Source organism: Lissotriton helveticus, chromosome 5_1 (genome assembly GCF_964261635.1).
Source record: "Lissotriton helveticus chromosome 5_1, aLisHel1.1, whole genome shotgun sequence".
Taxonomy (NCBI): domain Eukaryota; kingdom Metazoa; phylum Chordata; class Amphibia; order Caudata; family Salamandridae; genus Lissotriton; species Lissotriton helveticus.
In genome coordinates this window covers 300380575-300406180 of record NC_136065.1, presented here as the reverse complement: position 1 = coordinate 300406180, position 25606 = coordinate 300380575, and the positions used below count along the sequence as shown (strand labels likewise).

Genomic DNA, 25606 nt, shown 5'->3' with positions numbered 1-25606 from the left:
AACTTATTCTTGGCAGCAGTGCCATTTCCAGACTTATCTCCCTTTAATAAGCCAAGAGAGACCGCACTTAAACGGAACGCCCAAGTCTTCATACTATTTCATCACTTGACCACCTACAATTTAGTGTTAATATAACTAAATATGCCAAACACCAATATCACAGTTTCATTTACAGAACGTTTTTTGTTTCACACTGAGTTCCAGGAGACTTTAAATGTCTTTATGTTCTACTTGGGGAGTACTCAAGGATGACCACGCTGCCCATCTAAAATAATATATTGATGTGAGAAGTTAGTATTTTCTCAATAAAAGCTAATGCCTTTGCAAGGAACTATGGGAACCATGCTGTGCTGCATTCACATTTCTAAACCGTCCCAACGCCTTAGCTGCTTGACTACATTGCCAGTGGAGAGTCAGATGCCTAGAGGAAGTAACTTGCTTATACATCAATGGCGCCATATTGATTGTAATATTCCTTGCTCGAGATTTACATTCATTGTGTTGTCAGTTCACACCACCACAGCTAAGGCAGCATTTGCAGCATTTCATTGCACTCTGGTCTGGCAAATTAGTGGGAAGGTCTGTATGCTTTCTTTTCATATGTTTCTCAGGAACATAGAATTCCTATTATTGCTATCCAGATTGGATATGCTTATACTTTGGTTGCCCAGTGAATTCCAATTCTTGGTGCCAAAGTTTGACGAGCTTGGCACTTCTTTGTTCTGCTTCATGCCACTAAACTAGGCGTGATTTATGTTGCCAGATTAAGAGACAATCTTGTACACTTTAGCCAGTTCTAAAGAGGCTTTCTCCCTAGATGTTGGGAACATATTTTCAATAACGTTTTGCATTTTAGAGGCTTTTTAGGTCTCGCCTGTCGATGCGCATGCGCATCGAGCTTGCGAGCCTATTGCGGCTTAACCACGCTTCAACTAACAAGCAAGGAATCGTGGCGATTCCTTGCAGTGCCCGTGACTTTTAAGCTCAATGCGCATGTGCATTGAGCTTAAAAGCGCGTGCACATCAGTTCCCTCAGCCGCAATCGCAGTCTGTTCCCTCAGCCGCATTCCTCCGACACCTTTTGAAGTGAAGCTTAGCTTCACTTCAAAGGCCCCGGCTTCTTCACACCCACATGCCGCTCTCCCCGCTCCGCCCCCTCCCCTGCCCGCCGTGTGCATTTCTCCTCCACCCCCTCCCCACAGCAATGCCCTCCGTCTTGTTTTTTTTATTTTAACTTTCAGCGCAAGGATCCCGCTTGTTCTTTATTTATTAAACACACGCTTTCAGCGCAAGGATCCCGCTTGTTCTTTATTTATTAAACACACGCTTCGCTCTTTCTCTTCTGCTTCTTCCACTCGCAATCTGCTTTTTATATTTTTTCCTTCTTTCCTCGCCCACTCTTTCCATTTTACTTCAGCTTTTTCCATTTTTTTTGCCCCTCTGACTCACACCCGATCTCCCGCCTTCTTTTCCGTCTTATTATAGCCTCTATGTGCTCTCACCTCAAACAATTCTACCCTTCACTACGACACTCCCGCCATTTCACCCCTTCTTTACTCATTCACACTCAATTTCCCGTCTTTTCCCCTTTCCTCTCATTTCTTTTTTTCCTCACACTTTGTCCTATCTATATTTACCCATCTCCAGCCCTACTCTTCTCCATCTTCTTGCTCACGTTGCCCCTACAAACTTTTCTTCCTTCGCACTCGGTTTTCCTGCCCATGTCTTACACGCTCCCCCAGAGTCTCTTCTCGTCGCTGGCAGCCTCACCTTCTTTCTTCACCCTTCCTTCTCGCTCACGTTAGCCCTACAAACTTTTCTTCACACGCACTCGGTTTTCCTGCCCATGTCTTACACGCTGCCCCCAGAGTCTCTCCTCGTCGCTGGCAGCCTCACCTTCTTTCTTCACCCCTTCTTTTCTTCTTATCTCTCTTTTACACGCTTCTGCTTATCTTTTCATCTTTCACCTCCCATCTCCACGACACTCCCGCCATTTCACCCCTTCTTCACTCATTCACACTCAATTTCCCGTCTTTTCCCGAGACCGGAACTGTCTGGGGAAATCTGGGACGTCTGGTCACCCCATCAATACAGCATTTCATAACAATCAATAAATAAATACCCAGCCTGTGCTTTTCGCGACCTCTTGTGGACACTACGTTTAGAATGTGTGCAATATAATAAATAACAATTGTGAGTGACTGACTAGACAGTTGCTCCAGATACACAATATTGCTTGTACATACAGTGAACATGACACACTGACTTTCCTTGGCACACTCATGCCGATGTTGTCAGGACATTGCAGGTGGGGTCAAGTTAATGTTTAAAAACCATTACTTTGGGCCGCTTCCGTGTACTGCATGAGCAGTCCCTGTAACTTCTGCAGGCCAGCTGCTGCTGAGACGCTGACACTCTCCCGCTTTCTGCTTGGCGCCACCAGCCCTTCCTCCCCTCCTCCCCCCCTCCTTCCAGGGACGACCACCGTCTCACACCCCATCCCCATATGCTCCTTCCCTCCCACTCGCTGCCCCCCCCCTCACCCCCCCCACCAGGCTCTCAATGCTTGTTTTAAACCAAGGCAGCGGGGGCTCTTCAGCGTGTCCGACTCAACATTTATCCAGTGACTCAACAAAACAACATTTAATCAAGAAAACTGCACTCAAATCATCGTAGGTTCCCAGCTTGACAAAATGTGTGATCGTTGTCAAATGACTTTGCTTCACCGTGCATCGGTTTACTCGAGAGTCGAATCCGAGACCTCTTGTGGACACTACGTTTAGAATGTGTGCAATATAATAAATAACACCCACCAGGCTCTCAATGCTTGTTTTAAACCAAGGCAGCGGGGGCTCTTCAGCGTCTCCTTTGCCTAAAACTCACATGGTCGCTCTTGGATTTATTTTTATTGGCCATTAACTCTGTGGTTTGCGCACTCTGTCAATTTTTTACAAACAATTTTTTATATTCTCCCACTGGGCAAAGTAACATTTGCTGTGGGCTTAAAAATATCAGCATTCGTTAATCACTCGTGCAAGGCTTACTTTTTTTGGTATCACTTGTTCTCTCTCTCTCTCTCTCTCTCTCTCTCCCATAACTCTCTCTCTCTCTCTCTCCCTTCTCTCTCTTTCTCTTTCTCTCTCTCTCTCTCTCCCCCTTCTCTTTCTTTCTCTCTCTCCCTCCCATAACACTCTCTCTCTCTCTCTCCCTTCTCTCTCTTTCTCTCTCTCTCTCTCTCTCCCTCCCTCCCTTAACTCTCTCTCTCTCTCTCTTTCGCTTCCCTTCATTTACTCGCACACGCAACGCCACTCGCACACGCAACGCCACTCGCCCACGCAACGCCACTCGCCCACGCAACGCCACTCGCCCACGCAACGCCACTCGCCCACGCAACGCCACTCGCCCACGCAACGCCACTCGCCCACGCAACGCCACTCGCCCACGCAACGCCACTCGCCCACGCAACGCCACTCGCCCACGCAACGCCACTCGCCCACGCAACGCCACTCGCCCACGCAACGCCACTCGCCCACGCAACGCCACTCGCCCACGCAACGCCACTCGCCCACGCAACGCCACTCGCCCACGCAACGCCACTCGCCCACGCAACGCCACTCGCCCACGCAACGCCACTCGCCCACGCAACGCCACTCGCCCACGCAACGCCACTCGCCCACGCAACGCCACTCGCCCACGCAACGCCACTCGCCCACGCAACGCCACTCGCCCACGCAACGCCACTCGCCCACGCAACGCCACTCGCCCACGCAACGCCACTCGCCCACGCAACGCCACTCGCCCACGCAACGCCACTCGCCCACGCAACGCCACTCGCCCACGCAACGCCACTCGCCCACGCAACGCCACTCGCCCACGCAACGCCACTCGCCCACGCAACGCCACTCGCCCACGCAACGCCACTCGCCCACGCAACGCCACACGCCCACGCAACGCCACTCGCCCACGCAACGCCACACGCCCACGCAACGCCACTCATCCATTTGCAAAACGGAAAATGTTAAACTCTTCTATTGCGAGACCTATTGCATTTTCAATGCTTGTTTCTTAAGAGGGTTTCATTAAGTGACATACACCCTGAATTAATCTATCTTGTGACACTCTATATTACTGTTTATCTGTTAAAGGACTGATATCTGTATTCACAGTGGAATTCTGTATTTCAGATTTGTTGGTTTGCCATATGAGGTGGTGGTTCTCGAAAATCAAGCAAGTCTGTTCACACAGTTTTGGGGGGCACTGAGGAAATTTTTCAACGCCAAGGTTTTGGATTTACAGTGCAGGATTCTACACAGTTGACGCTTATGGGTCCACCCTGAGATTTGTATGCCATTCAGGCCTGTGGGATCACATTGAGTGACACATAGAGACTGGAGTCTTCCTACAATACACCTGTGTGTTTATACTGGGTTGATTGGTTTCTTAGTGGGTGTGGACCTCAAGGCTCAAGTACTAAACAAAAATACTGATACTTTTTCGAAATTAAAACGATGTGTATGGGGCATCGTTTTGGCATTTGCAGACAAGGAGAATTATTTGAAATTAAGCCTATGGGCTCACCCAGCTGTCGTTTCTGCGATTTAAAACTCTGAATTCACATTTCAAACTTTTCTGAATTTCAGGCCTATTTATTCATAACCAAAAGATTATCTAGCTGAAGGTTATGGTTTTTCATTGATGGTTCTCTGGAGGTCATGGCTGTGGGTTCAAACTGCTGAATTAACTATACACCATTCCAAGTCAGTTCACTCTCTGGGGTTCTATGTATATCAGGCCTGTATATTTACACTTTTGAGGGTGAAGGGATAGTTCTGCAACTTAGGCCTACAGGTTCACACATGAGAAAATTCTGTAGATCCTGACCCTGTCACTTCACAGTAAGATTATTTTCAAATCTGTTGATTGGCACTATATTAATTTGCTTTAGAACTTTGCACCACATTGGAATTCTCTACACATCAGGGCTTATTCCATACTTTGGATCTTTGGAATTCTCGGTGCATCTTGTCCATCATTGTACTGTGTAAATTTTTCTTTGACCCAGATGTTCAATGTGGTACTCTAAAGTTTACAGTGGCAAGATATATGGAAGCACTATGGATTCATCCATGAGCAAAGTTGTATACAATATAGGAGTACAAACTTGTTTGTTTTTTCTTGATGAAATTATACTGATCCTTTCAGCTTTACAGTGAACCTTCACGAGGTGCATATTGTACACTGGAAGCATGGTCATTATTTGGAGATCAAATGAACCACTGGACCCTTCATGGTTTTTGGGAATGAGTATGTGCAAATGTGCAAAAGGTGGATTATGTTATTGTGTTGGAACACGTTATCCAGATACAATGGATGTATGACGTTACCACGCATACATTTACAACGCCTACATTTACCACGCAATTTTTACAACGCAGGAACCATTACAACGAACTACCATTACAACGCATTTTTTTACAACGCAATACCTTTACAACGCATACCATTACAACGTAAGTATTGGTAAGTATATAGTATTTTTTTAAATGTAATTAAATAAAATTAATTTAATTTATTTTAATTTAATATTATTTTTATTTTTACCCTGTACCCCTGTACCCCAAAATGGTAAGTATATAATATTTTATTTAATGTAATTAATTAAAATTAATTTAATTTATTTTAATTTAATATTATTTTTAATTTATTTTTACCCTGTACCCCTGTACCCCAAACCTAGCCCTGAACCCTAAAAATACCCCTGTACCCCAAACCTAGCCCTGAACCCTAAAAATACCCCTGTACCCCAAAACCCAAACCTAGCCCTGAACCCTAAAAATACCCCTTTACCCAAAAACCCAAATCTGGCCCTGAACCCTAAAAATACCCCTTTACCCAAAAACCCAAAGCTAGCCCTGAACCCTAAAAATACCCCTTTACCCAAAAACCCAAACCTGGCCCTGAACCCTAAAAATACCCCTTTACCCAAAAACCCAAACCTAGCCCTGAACCCTAAAAATACCCCTTTACCCGAAAACCCAAACCTAGCCCTGAACCCTAAAAATACCCCTTTACCCAAAAACCCAAACCTAGCCCTGAACCCTAAAAATACCCCTTTACCCAAAAACCCAATCCTAGCCCTGAACCCTAAAAATACCCCTTTACCCAAAAACCCAAACCTAGCCCTGAACCCTAAAAATGCCCCTTTAACCAAAAACCCAAACCTAGCCCTGAACCCTAAAAATACCCCTTTACCCAAAAACCCAAAAATAAAACATTTTTACTATAATTATATACTTACCAATACTTACGTTGTAATGGTATGCGTTGTAAAGGTATTGCGTTGTAAAAAATGCGTTGTAATGGTAGTTCGTGGTAATGGATCCTGTGTTGTAAAAGTTGCGTTGTAAAAGTTGCGTTGTAACGGTTGTTTACCAGATACAATATCTTTTTTTTTTTTTTTTTAGCAGATCAAGACTTCCATACATGTGTGTGCTTTATCTGGTGTCCTGGTGTATCCACTCTTTTGAGCCTCTGGAGAGTCCTTCAATACAGCTATTTATTTATAAAATTTTCAGCAGCACCTTTCTCTTTGTATTGGCACTCAAGCCCCTAATGTTCGACAGCGAAGTTTAATCTTTTTATCATGAGTCTTGTTAATATTTCTATCAAGAATCATACGGTGTCACTTTTTGTCCAAAGGGTTTAGAATAGTGCATGGGAGCACCTCCTATTTAATCAATCAGTCAATCAATATATTTATTCGATTTTAGAAGATAAAATCATAAGTCAGGCACAGTACAATGCATTTCATAAATATAAAGAACTGATATATTACAATTTGATTGGCTATAAAACACCAGAAACATAGCGAAATAAAAACAGAACACACTGTGGGGGTGCTTAAAAACTGGAGGAATAATAGTGCAGGTCTCACATTGTTAAAATTAATGGCCTCGGGAGTAGAAGTATATATTTAGTGCGCAAATAATTATATTTTGGACAGATCATGACTGTGTGCAAGTTGTCATTGATGGTAACATCACAATCACACAAGGGCAACCTTGAGTACTTAAAGCAACCATGACTAAAGGGCAATAACTTTGGGAATAAATTAAGCCTAAAAAATAGCAGTCGTCACTGCTGGCGGGGCATGTCCAAAGTAAAGTGTGACTCCATGCCACTTACAATTTTCACTAAAAATGCATGACTTGCTAAAAGCTTATTCATTGTAGAAGCCTCATGATCTGCTGCCATTTTATCTCTAAACTCTTGTTTAAGCCATCTTTTATCAGTTTGGATTATACCACTTGGATCAAGATAAAGTTCTAGTCTCACTACGCTTTTCATGGTGGAGGAGAAATAGGTCAGCCAAGGCTCAGAGAAGAGTTGTCCAGGTTCATGCAATCTTGCATGATCAATCTGTTGAGTCCTAGCTCCTCCTTGGACTAGACTGAAAGCCAAAGCAACAGGGTCAGAGCCGGATAAAATCAGTCACATGGCCCATGCCCAACTCTTCATGAACAACCTGAGAAGGTGTACTTTGAGGGGCCACTAAAGAGGAGTAACTGCCCCATATACCCAAAATACTGCACCCATTGCTAGCTATTGAGATGCACTTGGCCTTGAATATGTCCCAAACTGATTTTATATGGGTGCTTCCCAGCCGCCGGGAGAAGTCTCCTATACTGAACATTGCCCTTTTGAAAGGCGCCTTGTTGTGGTTTATTAAAGGGTGCCAATTGAGACCAGAGTCAAATTGGACACCGACATAACAAAGCTTATCAACCTGGCTAATACGGTGACCTTCTGCTATGAATTTCATGATTTTTGTCTTAGGTGGGCAAAACTTCATCACTTATGATTTAGAGAAATTGATGGACAGATCAAGGCTGCTAACAAAATCCATAAATAGATCTATAAGTTTCAGAAGCCCCCTGGCAGTCCGAGCAATTAATAATGTGTCTGCATAAAACAGAGCAGGGATCAGGCGGCCACCAGCCCTAGGGACGTCCAGGTGAGGATCTGTGAGAAATGATTCTAATTGATTGATTGATTGATATTAAAATGAAATATAGCACTAATATGCAACCCTGGCGACCCACACCATTTAATTTTAAATGTGTGTATTCCGCATGGGGGCCAAATCTGTTAGATACAGAGAGGTCCCTGTGCAATTCACGTAAAAAATGGACTAGGGCGGGCTCCATGTCCATGTGAGCCATCATGGACCACAGCTTTAGTGGTTAACTCTATCGAAAGCTAAGCTAAGGTCCATGACCGCCAGATGGATTGCCCCCTCTTGGCCTTAGTATACTTACAAATCTGCAAATAGGCCATTCTTTTCTTCTGAGATACTAATACCTTTTGAATATCACTGGGAAGAAGGGGACCCCGTTTATGTAAAGTTATCTCTGTGAGGCTACTTCCCTCTTCAATGCACTCCTTGATCAGCAATTAAGGGGTTGTGATACAGTTGAGAAAGGTGTCTATAACACCTCTCCTCCGAGGTTTTAAAGCTCATATTGGTGGGAGGGTGGTGCTTGACATTTAAGGCTGGCAGTAACTTGGCCTAAAAACATAAATATTTTTATCCAAAGTGGATGGACAACTGTGCCCATGTGTTTTGCTGTGTGCTGTATTTTCTTTTGGGAAAGTACCTGCTTGTATTCTTTCTGCTTTTGGGGCAAAGAGGCATGCAATACGGTTTGACCGTTTAAAGCATTAAAACGTGCATCTACAAATTTCTGGTTCTGGAAGAGTGGTAGCCTGGCCATTGATACAAAGTCCCCCGAGTGTTTAGCATGAATTGACTTTAGAACTAAAGATGTTCTTGCCATTGATTGTCGGAGAAAGTTTAAAGTTTGTATCATACGCTTGTATTTTTCTTCTGGCAGCTTTTTTACTGTGAATTAAAAAGGTTCCTTTTTGTACTTTTTCCACATAAGCTGGTATTTTCTCTGAAAAATGCATTTAACCTTAAGGGAACCATGGTGGTGGTCTTCTTATAACAGACAGTAGCTTTGGTCCCCAGATTTCATAGAGGGGCATGTGTGCCGAATCTGCACACATATTAACTGCATGCGTAGTATGAAGGAACAAACATGCAGGTTAGAGAGCATATCTGTGCCCCTGAATGAGCAATATTAAAACTTTCCCCTCCCTGTTTCTGAAGCTTGGGGGCACCCGGGGGTGCAGGAAACTCCAGTTCGTGTTATGACCGCTTCACCATAGAGACTTGCAAAGAAACAGAGATGCTGAACTACCTCATCGAATGCTTCGACCGGGTGGGGATCGAGGAAAGGAAGGCCCCAAAGGTAACTAACTGGTCTCAAATGCTTACACAATCCAAGGACGAGAGGGGTTATTTTGTGATGAGTTGTGTGAATGGCAGTTTTCTGTTAGTTGTTTGGAGGTTCACTGATAAGTAGACATATTCACATTGCTAGATAGGGTATGCCTTTATCTGGGTGTGTTAACACTGAATGTTGATTTTCTGGTGTGACTCTATTCTTGTTCTAGAGCAGCTCATGTATAGACACTATTGAGATATTTGTTTTGTGGTTTAGACCAGAGATCGTAAATTATTCCATGCAGGCTTTGATTTGCTCATGTGCCTTCTGTTTTCTGTTCATCCTACTTGTAGTCTTGGATTTATGAAAGTGAATAAAATCAATGCACAAGAATGAATAAGACAATACAGAGCAGATTCTGTTACTCACTCCTAGTAGATTTTTCTTGTTTTCGGAGGACACACGGGTAGATTCATGGTAGTATCATGCTAGATAAAGACTTCTAGAGGAATTTTGTGGTTTGCGCTTGGCACAGTGTGCATCATGCTATGTTGCTGCGTTGGTATACCATAAATGCAGTAGTTGTTCTGCACACATTCTGCTTAGTTGATAAGAAGGCTTGTTTTTATTAAGATGTTTATTATTCCATTTTCCCAGATGTGTAGCCAACCAGATGTTAGCCACTTGCTAAGTAACATCCGATCACAGTGCATCTCGCATGCTGCTTTGGTACTACAGGGATCCCTCACACAGCCAAGGTAAGTGTACCTAAATGCCAGGTCCTTGAGCAGAGTACTGTTAGAGAGGATAGAGGCAGGAAAAGAGACTTGCTGGTTTAGAAAATGCAATCATTCATATCAAACAATCTGTACACCTTAAGATCTAACCTTTTTTTTCCCATTAAACACTCTTTACATAATTTGTTCTCACAAACTGAAAAGATGCTAAAATTGTTTTAAAGCAACAAGGTAGTATTGTAATTGTTTTCTTTTTACAACACATGAAACAGGAAATTAATTTTCTATTTTTGTATTACCCAACTTGAAAAATAGGTACTGCACATTGTTACTCCCTTAATGTCAGCCGCAACTCGGCAGGATCTAGAGTGATATGTCCTTGGCAACAGTTTTCCAGCCCTGTTTTCCTGCAAGAACAGTCCTTGAAAACTGTCACTCTTGTTTTTGATCCCGAGTTTTTGTTGAGTTCCTGTTATACCCTTTTTTTTTTTCACAACAAGTTTTATTGATAAAGATGAGCATATGAAGGAAAGTGGCATCCCACAATCAGGACGATACCACCAGGCATTGTAGTTACATTTGCAAAATAAATCTGAGCATTAAAGCAAGGAACCAGCGGAACCAATGGTACACAAAAACCCCAACCCCATCTTCTGTTATACCCTTTTTAAGCTGTAACTTTTCAAAAAGTTCATGTTTGGACTTTGTTGGAAGTAAGATGAGCAAAGATGAGGGCCTTAGAAAGCATATGTTCGAGGCATATGGGCTGCAGATGGTACATTTATGAATAGATCGCCATCTGGTGTTGGGCTCGGATGATTGCACTTTGTTTTCTGTGTGTTCTTCTGGATGAGAACTACAGTTCTGGATTTCAGTTTCGAATAAGATTTCATTTCCCATATTTACCCCTGTTGGAGTTGCCTCAGATACCCTGAGGAGTCTCTCTGGGGTGCTGGAAGTTGTCCTGGCTCATGCATAACCTATATGGCATAGGACAATAATGTCTCGAACATTGTCAACAACACTTTTTTTTAAACAAACTTTATTGCCTTTTATTTTGCATACAGCATACATCTGCGAACTAGCAGTGCACATTGGTCTTGGGCAAGTAATACAACCCATTGACCTGCTGATGTTGTCAATGTCCATGTCCATGTCGTGCCCCATCTGCACGTTGCAGCTTGGGATTTCCCTGTAGCCCCTTTAGCTATGCACCATGCACCGTACATATACCCCTGTCCCGGCAATAAGGCCTCAAACAACTATGACCTCTCCCCCCCACCCCGCACTGCTGTCTTCCCCTGAGCATCATTCAAATCGGTTAGGGTGCTCCCTGGTACTCCAGGCGTGGACAGTGATGGTGTGCCGAGGCCTTCCGTTGTGGCCCCCACTGCACCCGTGGGTGTCGATGCTAGACCCATTCTTGCTTTTCTATTGTTATCCCATCCTAATCTGGTCCCGGGGGCTGCTCTACATGCTGGATTCTCTCTGGTGTGGAAGCCTCCGAGTCCCTGCCCAGTCTCATTAAGTCCGCCACCAGACCCTCCCATGCCTGGGCTCTCTCCGGCTTGCCCACTCCCCGCTGTGCATTCCGAAGCAGGACCCTGCTCTCGCTACCTGCCCACTTCTCCATCTCCCGTCTCCATCTGAGGACATCTGGGTCCCCCAGCTTCTTCCAGCTACTAGTGATTTCCCGCTTCGCCAAAATAACTGCTAAGTCCTGGAACCTGGATGTGGTTTTGGTTTTAGCAGAGTGTGGAAATAAATGAAGCAGTACGTGGGCCGACGTGCATGGGACCACCCTTTCCGTCACCCTTGCTGTCACTTGTGTCACTTCTTGCCAGTATTGTGTTAAGGAGGTGCAGCTCCAAATCATATGTATAAACGTCACCCCCTGTTCCTGACGCCTCTGGCATCTAGCATCTGCATCAATAAAATATTGGTTAATACGTTCTGGGGTTAAATAGGCTTGGTGGAGTATGTAAAAGCTGATCAAGCTAAACCGGGCGTTTCGAGAAACTTTGGAAATCCGCTCCAAAACATTGTCCCAGTCCTTTCCCTCTTGGGGCCCGCCAATATCGTCCTCCCATTTGCGTCTGTCTATCTAGTGGTTGTGTGGAGTCCCGTCCAATAGCTCTGTACAAGCAGGCCACCGCCTTAATGGTGCCACCCGCTACGTTCATATATTCACATGTATAGTGCCGTGGGGGTTCCACTGTCCCCGCTCCCCAGTGGCACCGTATTGCTCCCGTGACCGCCCCATGTAGTAGGAAGTGCCCTGGTGGTATGTCCCAGTCCGCCCTGAGGTCCTCGAAGGATAGGAGCTCCCCATCCCGGTACAGATCCTCAATCTTTGTCACCCCCGCTTCGCTCCATTCATGCAGACCTTGCCACTGTCCTCTGTGAGGGAGGCCCTCCAGTAGCTGTAACTCCATCTCTGGGGAGTATGGGCGCTTTGATTTAGTTTTCTGCAGGCACCTGCCCCAGCAGCGATGCATCACCCTAGGTTTATTACTGCCAATGTGTTGGGTCTAATCGTCCTCAGCAGTGTTCGGAACACAGCGGACCCCTTCAGGGCAAACGGGTGCATCCCTCTATCTGGGTCCCTGGCTCCCGCAATCCATTGCGTAATCCGCTGCAGTTGTCCTGCCAAATAGTAACCCTCCATGTCTGGCATTGCCATGCCGCCCCCCCAGTCTGGGCCGCTTTAATGTATTAAGGGCTATCCTTCTGCGTCCCGAACCCCATACAAAGGCCGACATGCAAGAGTCCAGCTCCTGAAACCAGGCCGCTGATATCCAAATTGGCAGTGTTACGAAAAGGTAAAGCAGCCGGGGTAGTGCCACCATCTTAAGTAGCGAGATGCGCCCCATCACCGAGAGGGGGAGCTTCCCCCAAAAGGCCATAGTGTCCTTAAGCGAGCGGAGCGCCCTCCCTATGTTGCCCTCCTTCACGTCTTCCATTGTGTGGAATATGTGGACCCCTAGGTTGCGGAAGCATCTGAAAGAGACACGTTAGTGATAGATTCCTTACCTTAGAATATCCCTAGGCGTCAGACTGGATCAGGATTTTTTTTGCGTAGCAGTACCCATGTGCGTCGGTAGGCGTCGTCCGCGGCTCCATGTCAGTCGTCGGCGTCGTGGGCGCCGTGATGACCTCGTCGAAGTACTTAGACGCCGCCGCCGTGTGCTGACGTAAGATCTTCTTTTTTCCGCGCCAGCAAACGCTGATCCGGAAAAAGTGGTACACTTAGTCTATTTTTGACTAAACTTTTTCGATCATTTTTTGATTTGTTTCGAAGTCTCTCAGACTCCGACGGTGCCGGTAGGGATGTCCTGGTTCAAACCCTGTGCCGACTGTGACCGACTGATGTCGGTTACCGACCCCCATCGCCGGCGTCTTCATTGCCTGGGCCTCGAGCACGACGACAAGGCCTGCACCGACTGTCGAGCCCTGACGTCTAAGGCTAGGTGACTCGAGTTCCGGCAGTCGGCCCCGCGCCGCTCGATGTCCCGGTCCGCGAGGAGGTCGAGGGACCGGTCGCGGGGTCGGGCTCCGGGAGTCGTCCACTATCTTCGGGCTCGTCAGGTAAGCACAAGAAGTCGAAGAGACATAATCTCCCTTCTGACTCCTCCCCCCCTTCCCCCCCCGCGAAGCAGGGTGACATTGATGACTCCGTCGGGTTCCGCAGCTCCTTCGGTCCAAGCGCTCCCAACTGGGTCCCCACGCGGGCCGGGTGCTTCGGCCCCGGCGCCGTCAGGTGCTTCGGCCCCGGGCGTCATCCGGTGCTTCGGCCCCGGCGCCGTCCGGTGCTTCGGCCCCCGGCCCGGCGCCGTCGGCGACTTCGGTCCTGGCGCCGCAGGGCCCCACTGGATCCGATTCCGGATCCTGGTCGTCGCCGGTCGACCTCACGACCTCGCCGGCCCCTAGGGTATAGCCCCCGGCGCCGTCCCAGGACGATGCCGTCCCTGGTCCTGCCCTCGGTTCGGGTCCGGCGTCGGAGCGGCTCCGCTCAGCGCTGCTCTCGACGCCGATGGGAGATTTCTATTTCTATGACCCGGCCCCATCCTTTGCGCCTGAGTACCAGGTGATGGGTGACGAGGAGGACTGGGAGGGGTCTGAGGACCCTCTGGCAAGCGAGTGTCAGTATTCTACGGACTGGACAGGAGAGCTTGGGGATGCCAGTGGTCTGGACACTTCGCCCGACACTGGTTTTGTTTCCCCTCCTAGCGTGGCTACGGAGGAGGGGGCTGCCTATAGCGTGGTGCTGATGAGGGCGGCCAAGGCCTTGGGCTCCCAGTCGTGGCTGTGAGGACTAACCTCCTCACCGAGGTCCTTAAACCGCAGGGAAGCTCGGCCGAGCCTCTACTGCCGTTTAATGAGGCCCTATCAGATGTTCTTCTGGGCACTTGGTCCAAGCCGCCACAGGTCAGCCTGTGGATAGGAACGTGGCCTGGCGCCACCGCCCGGCCCCGGGCGACCCTTGCTTTCTGTCTACCCACCCCACTCCCGAGAGCCTGGTCATCCAGGCCTCTAATTCCCAAACCCCATTCCCGTCGGCTCCCTCCGACCGGGAATCCAGAGGTACGAGCAATACGGAGAGTATTCTCCTCCCTAAGTTTAGGATTGCGGTCATTCAATACCGCATGCCTCTTGGGCCGCTACACCCACTCTCTGTGGGATACGGTTGCGGCCGTGCTGCCAGAATGCCCGGTGTAGGTCCGGGCTAAACTCGGCCAAGCCCTTGTGGAGGGTCGAGATGCGGCACGTTATTCCATCCGGTGTGGGCTGGACACTACTGACTCACTGGGCAGAGCGATGGCAACGACGGTGGCGATTCGTCGCCATGCCTGGTTGAGATCTGCCAACTTCTCGGCTGATGTCCAAAACACACTTATGGACATGCCGTTCGATGGGCGTCGCCTCTTTGGCGACAAGGCAGACCATGCGCTTGAGCGCTTTAAGGACTCCAGGGCTACGGCCAAGTCCTTGGGCCTCTCGGCCCCGCGCCAGCAAAAGCTGCCTTTCGCTCCTTTCATGGCCAAGGAAGGGGCGCCCCTACACGTTCTGCCAGCCAAGGGCCGCAGACTACCACCCAGCGGGGTGGCGGACGTGGAAACCGCCGTGGCGGCGGTCGGGGACATCGGCGAGGCCAGTCAACACCTACCCCGGCAGCATCCGCCTCAAAACCCTCCTAGTCCGTGCTTTCAGGCCCATGTGACGCCAGTGGGGGGCAGGGTTCGCCACCACCACCTCTGGCGCACTGTCACTTCGGACAGGTGGGTGCTGCAAATCGTCTGAAGGGGCTACTCCCTCCCCTTCGAGGCGTCCCCTCCAGCCATGCCACCGCAGTGCCACCGCGTATCGGGGGATCACTTGAGGCTTCTACAGGAGGAAGTTACGGCCCTCTTGGCCAAGGGGGCCATCGAGCGCGTTCCTGGTCCAGAAGTAGTGTGTGGTTGTTACTCCTGCTACTTTTATGGTACCCAAGAAGGGCAAAGGGGGCCTACGCCCTATCTTGGACCTACGGAACGTCAACGGCTTCCTCCGGGAGGAGAAGTTCAAGATGCTGACATTGGCTCGGGTCTTAGCTGCCCTAGACCCTAGAGACTGGATGGTAGCGTTGGACTTGCAGGACGCTTATTTTCACATCCCCGTCCTGCCGGCGTTACCTGCGGTTCACGGTAGGCCACGAGCACTTTTAGTTTACCGTTCTCCTATTCGGCCTTACCAGCGCCCCACGGGTGTTCACGAACGAGATGGCGGTGGTCACAGCTCATCTGCGCAGGTTAGGGGTTTCAGTCTTCCCCTACCTCGACGAATGGTTGTTGAAGGCGGGCTCGCCCCAGACAGTCGTCAGCTACCTCCAGACTACGGCCGACCTCCTGCACCTGCTGGGGTTCTCCATCAATGTGCCGAAGTCACACCTGTGTCCCTCTCAGAAGCTCCTCTTCATCGGCGCAGTTTCGGGTTTATCCTCCCGAACAGCGGGTTCGGGATATTCAGGCTCTGATTCTGATCTTTCAGCCTTTATCCCGAGTCTCGGTCAGGTTGACGCTGCGGCTTCTGGGGCTGATGGCCTCCTGCATCCTTCTGGTGCATCACGCCCGGTGGCGGATGTGGGCTCTGCATTGGGACCTGAAGTTTCAGTGGGCCCAGCATCAGGGCAACTTGTCCGACCATGTCTTGATCTTGGAGGGCACTGCAAGACAGTTGCAGTGGTGGCTCACCGACCGCGGGTCAGCGGCAGATCCCTCTCTCTACCCCAACCGGAGCACGTAGTTGTGACGGACGCGTCCCTCCAGGGCTGGGGGGGCCACATGGGAGAGGTGGAGATCAGAGGCCTCTGGTCTCCGGCGGAGTCCCAGCTCCACATCAACCTTCTGGAGCTGCCGGCGATCCGGCTTGCACTGAAGGCATTTCTCCCCTCTGTCCGGGGGAGTGTAGTGCAGGTGTTCACGGACAACACCACCGCCATGTGGTACTGCAACAAGCAGGGCGGGGTGGGGTCGTGGACCCTATGCCAGAAAGCTCTGCGCCTCTGGCAGTGGCTGGAACATCAGGGCGTGACCCTGGTGGTTCAACACCTGGCGGGTTCTCTTAACAGCAGGGCGGACAAACTCAGCCGTCGGTGCATGATGGATCACGAATGGCGTCTGAACTCGGACATGGAGCAAGGCCTCTTTCAGCAGTGGGGAGAGCCTTGGTTAGATCTATTCGCCACAGAAGAGAACGGGCAATGTCATCAGTTCTGCGCGTTGGAATTTCCAAGGCGGCACTCGCTCGGAGACGCTTTTCGTCGCGAGTGGGGTTGCGGTCTATTGTAAGCCTTTCCGCCTATACCACTTCTGCCCAGAGTGCTGAAGAAGATCAGGCGCGACCGGGCCCAGGTTATCCTTGTGGCTCTGGACTGGGCACGAAGATATTGGTATCCAGAGCTACTCGGCATGTCTGCCGATCCCCCGATTCGTCTGCCTCTTCAGGAGGACCTTCTGTCGCAGCAGCAGGGGACGGTCCTCCACCCGAACTTGTCCAGTCTCCACCTACAAGCTTGGCGTTTGAGCGGCGACAGTTGAGGCCATTTGACTTGCCTCCTGAAGTCTGTAATGTCATTCTGGCAGCCAGGCGTCCCTCCACAAAGTCGGTATATGCCTGCAGGTGGTACAGATTTGTGGCAGGGTGCACAGCAAAGGCTGTGGATCCCCTTTCTGCCCCCCTTTCTGAGGTTCTCCTCTTCCTTCTTTCTCTTGCCCAGCAGGACTCTGCTCTGGGCATTATCAAGGGCTACCTTTCTGCCCTTTCCGCCTTCTTAAGACTACCTGATCACCCATCTTTGTTCAAGTCCCCAATTGTAAATAGGTTTTTGAAGGGCATCACACACATGTTCCCTCCTGTTCAGTTCGTGATGCCCCAGTGGGACTTAAACCTTGTACTTACTTATCTGATGTGCGCTCCCTTTGAGCCACTTCATAACTGTCCTCTCTGCCTTCTTACACTGAAGACTACTTTCCTGGTTGCCATCACCTCTGCCAGGAGAGTGAGTGAGCTCCAGGCTATTTCTTCCAAACCTCCATTCCTTTCTGTCCATCCGGACAAGGTTGTGTTGCGGACAAGACCCTTTCCTGCCCAAGGTAGTTACAGCATTCCACATCGGGCAGTCCATCACCTTGCCCACCTTCATTCCGCCTCTGCATCCCTCGAAAGAGGAAGAGAGGCTGTAGGAGAGTAGGGTCTGCAATCCTATGATCACCCAGATTTTTTGCTTTTTGCTGCACTGGTTTACGACTTTCCCTGGCTGTGGGCCTGCTAATCAGACCCACAGCCTAGCTGTTCTCTCTATCCAAATTGTACTTAGGTACTGAATTGGCACTGGGCCCTCTCCAAGTCCCTGTACCCAGGGCTGAGGTGCACCCAGAAGTCTCCCAGGGGCTGAAGCATGTATTATGCCACCCCTGGATTGACTAACTAAAACTGACACAACTGGCTGCACGACAGCTGGGGCAAGGTGGTGTACTCACCCTTTGCTTTAGATATAGTATACCTATATCTAACCCTGAAAATGGACACACAGATCTCCTATCAGTCACTCCTATAGCAGGCCTTAACAATCCTGAAGGCAGAGTGCTTGGAATCGTGTGAGATGGTGCTCTAGCATGAGCTGAGCCTGTCTGCGGCTTTCGGGATCCATCCCTTAGCCGTTTCCATGATATCGCATACCATATACTCTTAAGTGCATTATAATCCTCGCGGTTATGTGCCAACTCTGGTATCGCTTTATCAAAACATGTCGAGTAAGGTGTCATACGAATTGGAATACTAACCCCTCGCCAATTCTGGCGACGGGGTTAGCATTCCACCCTTCTAGAGGGACACGACATGCCTGTAACCTATAACCCGGTTAAAAGTCAGACAGAGCCTTAGCATCCACAAAATGGATGCTGCCACCGAGACACAAGTCTGCCCTCCTGCTGCTGGGAGTCCTCCCAGAGCAGGAGATAAGGACAAAGGGTTTCCTGCCAGGGGCGGTGCCAGCACCGTCCCAGACAGGGTTTTGTGTATTGTAGGTAGGCAGGGCTTTAGAGGAAGGTGACTGCACGTGGCACCCCGGTGCTCACTGTGCATAGGCTGGCTGGAACCAGTTCCAGGGTCACTCCAGACCCTGTGCTGGGGAAAAGCCCGCCAAGGAAGTGGGTGTAACCACCCCCCTCCTAGTCCCACCCATAGGGCAGGACTTAGTCGCGTGCCAGCCCCTTTTTACAGGATAAAGGTAGAGACTGGCCCCCTTCCAAATCAGATCATCTTTGAATCCTGAAACTACTTTCTGCGAAAGGAACTCAAGACTTCTTCCTAAGATTTCTCCCTTGTGACTAAGGAGTAGTCACCCTGCATCCGCAGGCACCATCTAAGAACACTGCGGTCTGCTGTAAGTCCTTCCTCCGGAATCCGACTGCCCAGCTCGACGAGAACCGGCTTCCCTGGCACCTCTGACCTCTACTCACCTCTACAGCCCAGCTGAGAACCGTGGGTGCGACGAGACCTCAAGGGACCGGCCATCTGCAAGACTGCACGACTTCTTTCCAGCAAGCCCGCCGAGTAATCTACTGGTGAGTGCTTTGGGGTCCGAGAAGCCCCGACTCTGAGCAGCTCCAGCTCCGAAGTGCAGCCCCCCAGCATCTCCACGATCTGCGTGGGGCCCTTCTGCTTTCCGCTGCTCACCGCGTTGTTTGGCTACTAGCCCGTTGGCTTGTGGCCTTCCTGACGACGCCCGACGACATTTCTGCTGCTGGTCTGGTTGCTCCAGACTGGCCCTTGCTCCCTTCCAGAAGAGGAGCACCCCGGACCCTCCTGGTCCACTCAAGACGCCATTTTGAGTCCACCGCGTGGGCTTGAATTAGCCAAGGCTTGTTGCCCAATCCTGGGTAACTTCGACGCCAACGACTTCATCCTTCGTGGGACAGCTCGCACCTCCATCCTGGTCGCCGACAACGCCTCCTGGTCCGAGAGACTGCAGAGCCCAGCAGCGCCCACTCACCTGACTGCGGTGACTTCGCCCGGTGCCATCCTGGTGCCCACTTAATCACTGGCTAGTGATTCAAGAACTTGGTCCCCTCTGCTTTCAGGTTTTCTTCTTCCTTGATCCAGGCTTGGATCCATCGAACTTTTCTTCACTGGTCGCCTGCCAGCAACTTCTTCCTTCCAGGCTCCTGGTCCGGCAACGAGATCCCCGACGTCTTTTCAGACCTATGCAGCTGCAGCCCCTGGGCTAGGTAACTTCGGCACTCCGGTGTCCCAGCATAGCCTCACTATCCAAGGGTCGGGATCCACTGTCGTTTTCTCCCTACCAGGTCGGGTTCGCCCGTGAACACTAACTTTGTGAATTCTAGCTTCCATAGACTTTGTCCCGCATCCCGCGTGAGAGTGCACACTCTGCACCCGAGTCCCCTAGGCCTCCTAGTAGTAATCTAACGATTCCCTAGTCCAGTCCTAGCGATTCCAAAGCCTATTAGAACTGTTACTTACCTGCTAGTAATTCGCATTCCACTTTTAGCGTATATGGTTTTTCGTGCCCCTCGGGCATTTGTGTAACGTGCTAACTTAAAAGTATTTTCGTAAGAGTTTTGTTGTGTGCTCAGCTCCCTGTCTCATAAAGAGCCAGGGTAGTCTTGTTATAAATAAATACACTGTTTATTTTCATAACAACTTGTGTGGTGTCCTTTCACTGGGTGTTCAAGGGGTAATGTGATGGTAAAACAGCTGGCTTAACACGCCCTCTAGAGTCTTAGCCTTAGACTGCTCGTATCCATGCTACTAGGATAGCTGGTCTATAAGGTTGACTTACAACCAATCATCAATAAGGGTTGTTTGGACTGATATATAGTGATCACTAGAATAGTGAGCACTGCACATCAGGCCAACTTCTCACATTGGTGAGCAGCGGTTGGGATTTGAGCTTGCTGTTGTTTTACCACACATGCCCTAAGAATATCTTGTGAAAGATCACATAAGTACTAAAGGTACATATAACTTAGCTTAGAATACTCTGAGTTCTACTGAACCAGCTGTTGTAGCTCCTAGGGCCTAGCACACCCTAAACTACAACTCTAGCAAGGGATCAGTAGGCAAACCTATAGTGTAGGTAAGTGCACCACTTACACCTCACTAGAAAAGCATGTCGACTCAGGAGGACTCTACTGAGACTCCCCTGGTCAGTGTTGACCCTCCACAGGTCACTTCAAGATATGCAGCTCTCAGCTTTCATGAGATGAGACAGATCTGTGTCTCCAGAAAACTGAAGCAGGGGTCTAACCCCACCACTTCCTTTCTGATAGGTCTCTTAGAGACATATGATGCCAGAAAGCTTTCTCAGTTACATGAGAACATGCCAGCCTTAGAAGGAACCTCTGGGGATCCAGATCTCCACAACACTGATTCAGCAGTTGAGGAGGAGGATCAGGAGGTACTCTCTGGGGATGAGGTAGACAAGGGTCTTGAGGTAGTCAGAAGGCTAACTAGGACCAACTTAGACTTACTTGGGCTAGGATCTGGGGGCCCCCCAGTACTAACCCGAAGCGGGCCTAACCTTGGAGTTAGGAGAGATAGATCTCTTTCTAGGGACTCCAATAGATCTCTGCACTCTAATGCCTCTTCTCAGGGGAGAAGGAATCCTCCACAGAGGAGATTTACTTCCCCTCAGAGAAAGGAGCATGAGGCTAGGATGAGACAAGCTGAACTGAGGATTGAAAGGGAAGAAATTGCCCTGGTCAAAGAGAAGCTTGCCCTGGCAAGAGAGCAGCAGATGAGTGGGCTAGCTCCCACTGGTGGCAGCAATCTCCCAAGAGATAGAGAGAAGGGTTTAGATACTAAACACCTGACTAAAATAGTGCCCCCCTTTAAGCAAGGGGATGATATCCAGAAATGGATGGCTGCTCTGGAGAGGGCCTGCACTGTGCAGGGCATTCCCCAGAGTCAGTGGGCAGCTATACTGTGGCTCTCCTTTGATGGTAAAGGTAGAGATAAGCTCCTCACTACAAGAGTGGAGGATGCTAACAATTACCAGGTCCTGAAGAATACACTGGTTGATGGGTTTGGTTTAACCACTGAGCAGTCCAGGTTGCTGTTCAGAGACACCCAGAAAACTCAGTCTCAGGACTGGTCTGATTTTGTGGATTGTGCCACTAAGGCTTTGGAGGGCTGGTTGCTGGGTAGCAAGGTTACAGATTACACAGGATTGTATAATCTAATGATGAGAGAACAAATTTTGAACAATTGTCAGAACCAGTTGCTGCACCAGCACCTTGTTGATTCAGATCTGACCTCTCCCCAAGAATTGGGAAAGAAGGCAGACAAATGGGTCAGGACAAGGATCAAGCAGAACCAGAACCAGAACCAGGGTGGTCAGAAGAAAGCAGACCAGAAGGGTAATGTTAAGAATGAGCAAAATGACCAGAAGTCTTCACCAGGTCCCCAACAAACCAAAGAGGGTGGGGGTCAGGCTTCCCAGAAGAAGAAGACTCAAGAAGGCCAGTCAAAAAGGTGGTGCCAGTACTGCAAAAGTAAATCTCACTGGTTTAGTGAGTGCACCAAAAGAGGAGGAGGACAAACTCCTGCCACTACAGCTCCTAAAGCAACTGCACCCCCTAGTACAGTCAGTAGTGGTAGTGTCACTCCCAAGGCATTAGTTGGGTTAACCTTGGGTACTGAGGGGTCTGACAACTTAGTTGGCACACTCACTCAGGCTGTCCTTGTCTGTACAGGGGATATGGATATGTCCCCTGAAATAAGCCCCAATACTTTGGGCAAATACAGGCAGACACCTTTGATTAATGGCAAGATGGCTCAGGCCTATAGGGACACTTGTGCCAGTGTCACCATGGTGACACCTAACTTTGTGGACCCTGGACAGATCATGCCAGGTACTGATTTCCTGGTGACCAATGCCAGCAATGTCACTACTAGTCATAGTGTGGCAATTGTGGCTTTCTCCTGGGGTGGAGTGAAGGGACAAAAGAAAGTTGTAGTCAGTTCAGACCTCCCAGTTGATTGTTTGTTGGGCAATGATTTGGAGTCATCACAATGGTCAGAAGTGGAGCAGAGGACTCACATGGAGATGTTAGGCTTGCCAGCACATGTGCTTGCTGTGACTAGGTCACAGGCCAGAAGATGCCCCACTGAACAGGTGCTGGATCCTGAAATTATGGACCAGACACCTTCCAAGAAGAAGAGCAGTAAGGGTAAGGCTTTGCCTTCCCCCTTGCCCCAGGTTGAGGATCAAGTCTCTGAGGAGGCTGATCTAGAAGAGCTGAGGGAAACTGAGCCTAAAGAGCTTGAACTTGATCAAGTTGAGTTTCTGGGCTCAGGGGGACCCTCCAGAGCAGACCTGGGGAAGGAACAGTTGAGCTGCCCTTCCCTTGAACCCCTCAGACAGCAGGCTGCTGCTGAGGCTGCAGGGAATGCCACAGGTGCCCACAGGGTATACTGGGAAGATGGACTCCTGTACTCTGAGTCAAGAGACCCCAAGCCTGGTGCAACCAGGAGGCTGGTCATCCCCTTGTCTCTGAGAGGTTTCCTTCTCACCTTGGCCCATGAGATTCCCCTTGCAGGTCATTTAGGTCAGACAAAGACTTGGGACAGGCTTGTCTCACACTTTCACTGGCCCCATATGAATGAGAATACCAAGGAGTTTTGTCGCTCATGTGTCACTTGCCAAGCCAGTGGTAAGTCAGGTGGCACCACAAAGGCCCCCCTCATACCACTACCTGTGGTGGGGGTTCCCTTTGAAAGAGTGGGGATTGACATTGTTGGTCCAATGGAACCCCAGACAGCATCAGGACACAAGTTTATACTGGTGGTGGTGGACCATGCCACCAGGTATCCTGAGGCTATTCCCCTTAGGACCACTACAGCCCCTGTAGTGGCAAGAGCCCTAGTTGGAGTGTTCTCCAGAGTGGGTTTCCCTAAGGAGGTCGTTTCTGACAGAGGTACAAACTTCATGTCAGGATATCTGACTGCCATGTGGAAAGAGTGTGGTGTGAACTACAAGTTCACCACACCCTATCATCCACAATGCAATGGGCTTGTTGAGAGATTCAACAGGACCCTGAAAGGGATGATTCATGGACTACCTGAACCTCTTAGGAGAAGATGGGATGTCCTGATCCCCTGCCTCTTGTTTGCTTACAGAGAGGTCCCACAGAAGGGGGTTGGCTACAGCCCTTTTGAGCTTCTGTATGGGCATCCTGTAAGGGGACCCCTGTGTTTGGTGAAGGAAGGATGGGAGAGACCTCTCAAAAAGCCTGCAACCAACATAGTGGACTATGTACTTGGTCTCCGCTCCAGGATGGCTGAGTATATGGAAAAGGCATCTAAAAACCTTGAGGCCAGCCAGGAACTTCAAAAAGCTTGGCATGACCAAAAGGCTGTACTGACTGTGTACCAGCAGGACAGAAGGTGTGGGTGCTGGAGCCAGTGGCCCCAGCAGCTCTGAAAGACAAATGGTCTGGGCCCCACACCATCATTGAGCAAAAGGGAGAGGTTACCTACTTGGTGGACCTTGGAACTCCCAGGAGCCCTCTCAGAGTGCTCCATGTTAACAGGCTCAAGGCATATGTTGACAGGAAGGACATGAGCTTGCTCATGGCCACAGATGAGGGACAGGAGGAAGAGAGTGACCCTCTCCCAGACCTGCTCACTCAGAATCCTGATGATGGGTCAGTTGATGGTGTTGTCTTTTGTGGCAGCCTCACTGAACATCAGCAACAGGATTGCAGGCAAGTTCTGCAATCCTTTCGACATATGTTCTCTCTGACACCCAGCCAAACTGATTGGTGTACCCATGATGTTGACACTGGAGACAGTCTGCCTGTCAAGAGTAAAATCTACAGACAGCCTGATCATGTTAGAGACTGCATCAAAACTGAAGTGCAGAAAATGTTGGAACTGGGAGTCATTGAGCCCTCAGATAGCCCTTGGGCTAGCCCAGTAGTTCTAGTGCCAAAGCCTCACACCCAGGGTGGTAAGAGAGAGATGAGGTTTTGCGTAGACTACAGAGGCCTCAATGCAGTCACTAAGACTGATGCCCACCCAATACCAAGAGCAGATGAGCTTATAGATAGATTGGCTTCTGCCAACTTCTTAAGCACATTTGATTTGACAGCTGGGTATTGGCAAATCAGGTTAGCTGAGGAAGCCAAACCCAAGACAGCATTTTCTACCCCTGGAGGGCATTATCAATTTGTGGTAATGCCCTTTGGACTGAAAAATGCACCTGCCACCTTCCAAAGGTTGGTGAATCAAGTCCTCACTGGGCTGGATGACTTCTGTGCAGCTTATCTTGACGATATTGCTGTCTTTAGCTCCACCTGGGAGGATCACCTGGTCCACCTGAGGAAAGTGTTAGAGGCCCTGCAAAAGGCAGGCCTCACTATCAAGGCCACAAAGTGCCAGATAGGGCAGTCACAGGTTGTATACCTGGGCCACCTTGTAGGTGGGGGCCAGGTTCAGCCGCTGGAGAGTAAGATACAGGCCATCAAGGACTGGACTCCTCCAATCACCCAGACTCAGGTTCGAGCTTTCTTGGGCCTGACTGGGTACTATAGGAAGTTTGTCAGAAATTATGGGTCCATAGTGACCCCCCTTAATGACCTGACAAGCAAGAAGATGCCAAAGAAAGTTCAGTGGACAGCAAGCTGTCAGAAAGCATTCAATGACCTAAAGCAGGCCATGTGCACAGCACCTATCCTCAAGAGTCCAGATTACTCCAAGCCATTCATTGTCCAAACAGATGCTTCTGAGTTGGGTGTGGGAGCTGTTCTGTCTCAACTGAATTTTGATGGTAATGATCAGCCTATTGCTTTCATTAGTAGAAGGTTGACACCCAGAGAGAAAAATTGGTCAGCTATTGAGAGGGAGGCCTTTGCTGTGGTCTGGGCCCTGAAGAAGCTGAGGGCCTACTTGTTTGGCACTCACTTCACCATTCAGACAGACCATAAGCCCCTCTTGTGGCTAAATCAGATGAAGGGTGAAAACCCCAAACTGCTTAGGTGGTCCATTTCCCTACAGGGGATGGATTTTACAGTGGAG

At 49.3% G+C, this 25606-nt stretch overlaps 1 protein-coding gene across 4 annotated transcripts in view; it reads left to right on the top strand.

The window, feature by feature from the left end:
* UBE4B (ubiquitination factor E4B) overlaps positions 1–25606 on the top strand; it is a 1139522-nt gene that overhangs the window by 278405 nt on the left and 835511 nt on the right. For all 4 annotated transcript variants that reach the window (XM_078642268.1, XM_078642270.1, XM_078642267.1 and 1 more), the window contains 2 exons: positions 9173–9314; positions 9948–10048. In XM_078642268.1, the coding sequence (XP_078498394.1) occupies positions 9173–9314; positions 9948–10048 (243 nt within the window). The remainder of the gene's footprint in view (positions 1–9172; positions 9315–9947; positions 10049–25606) is intronic.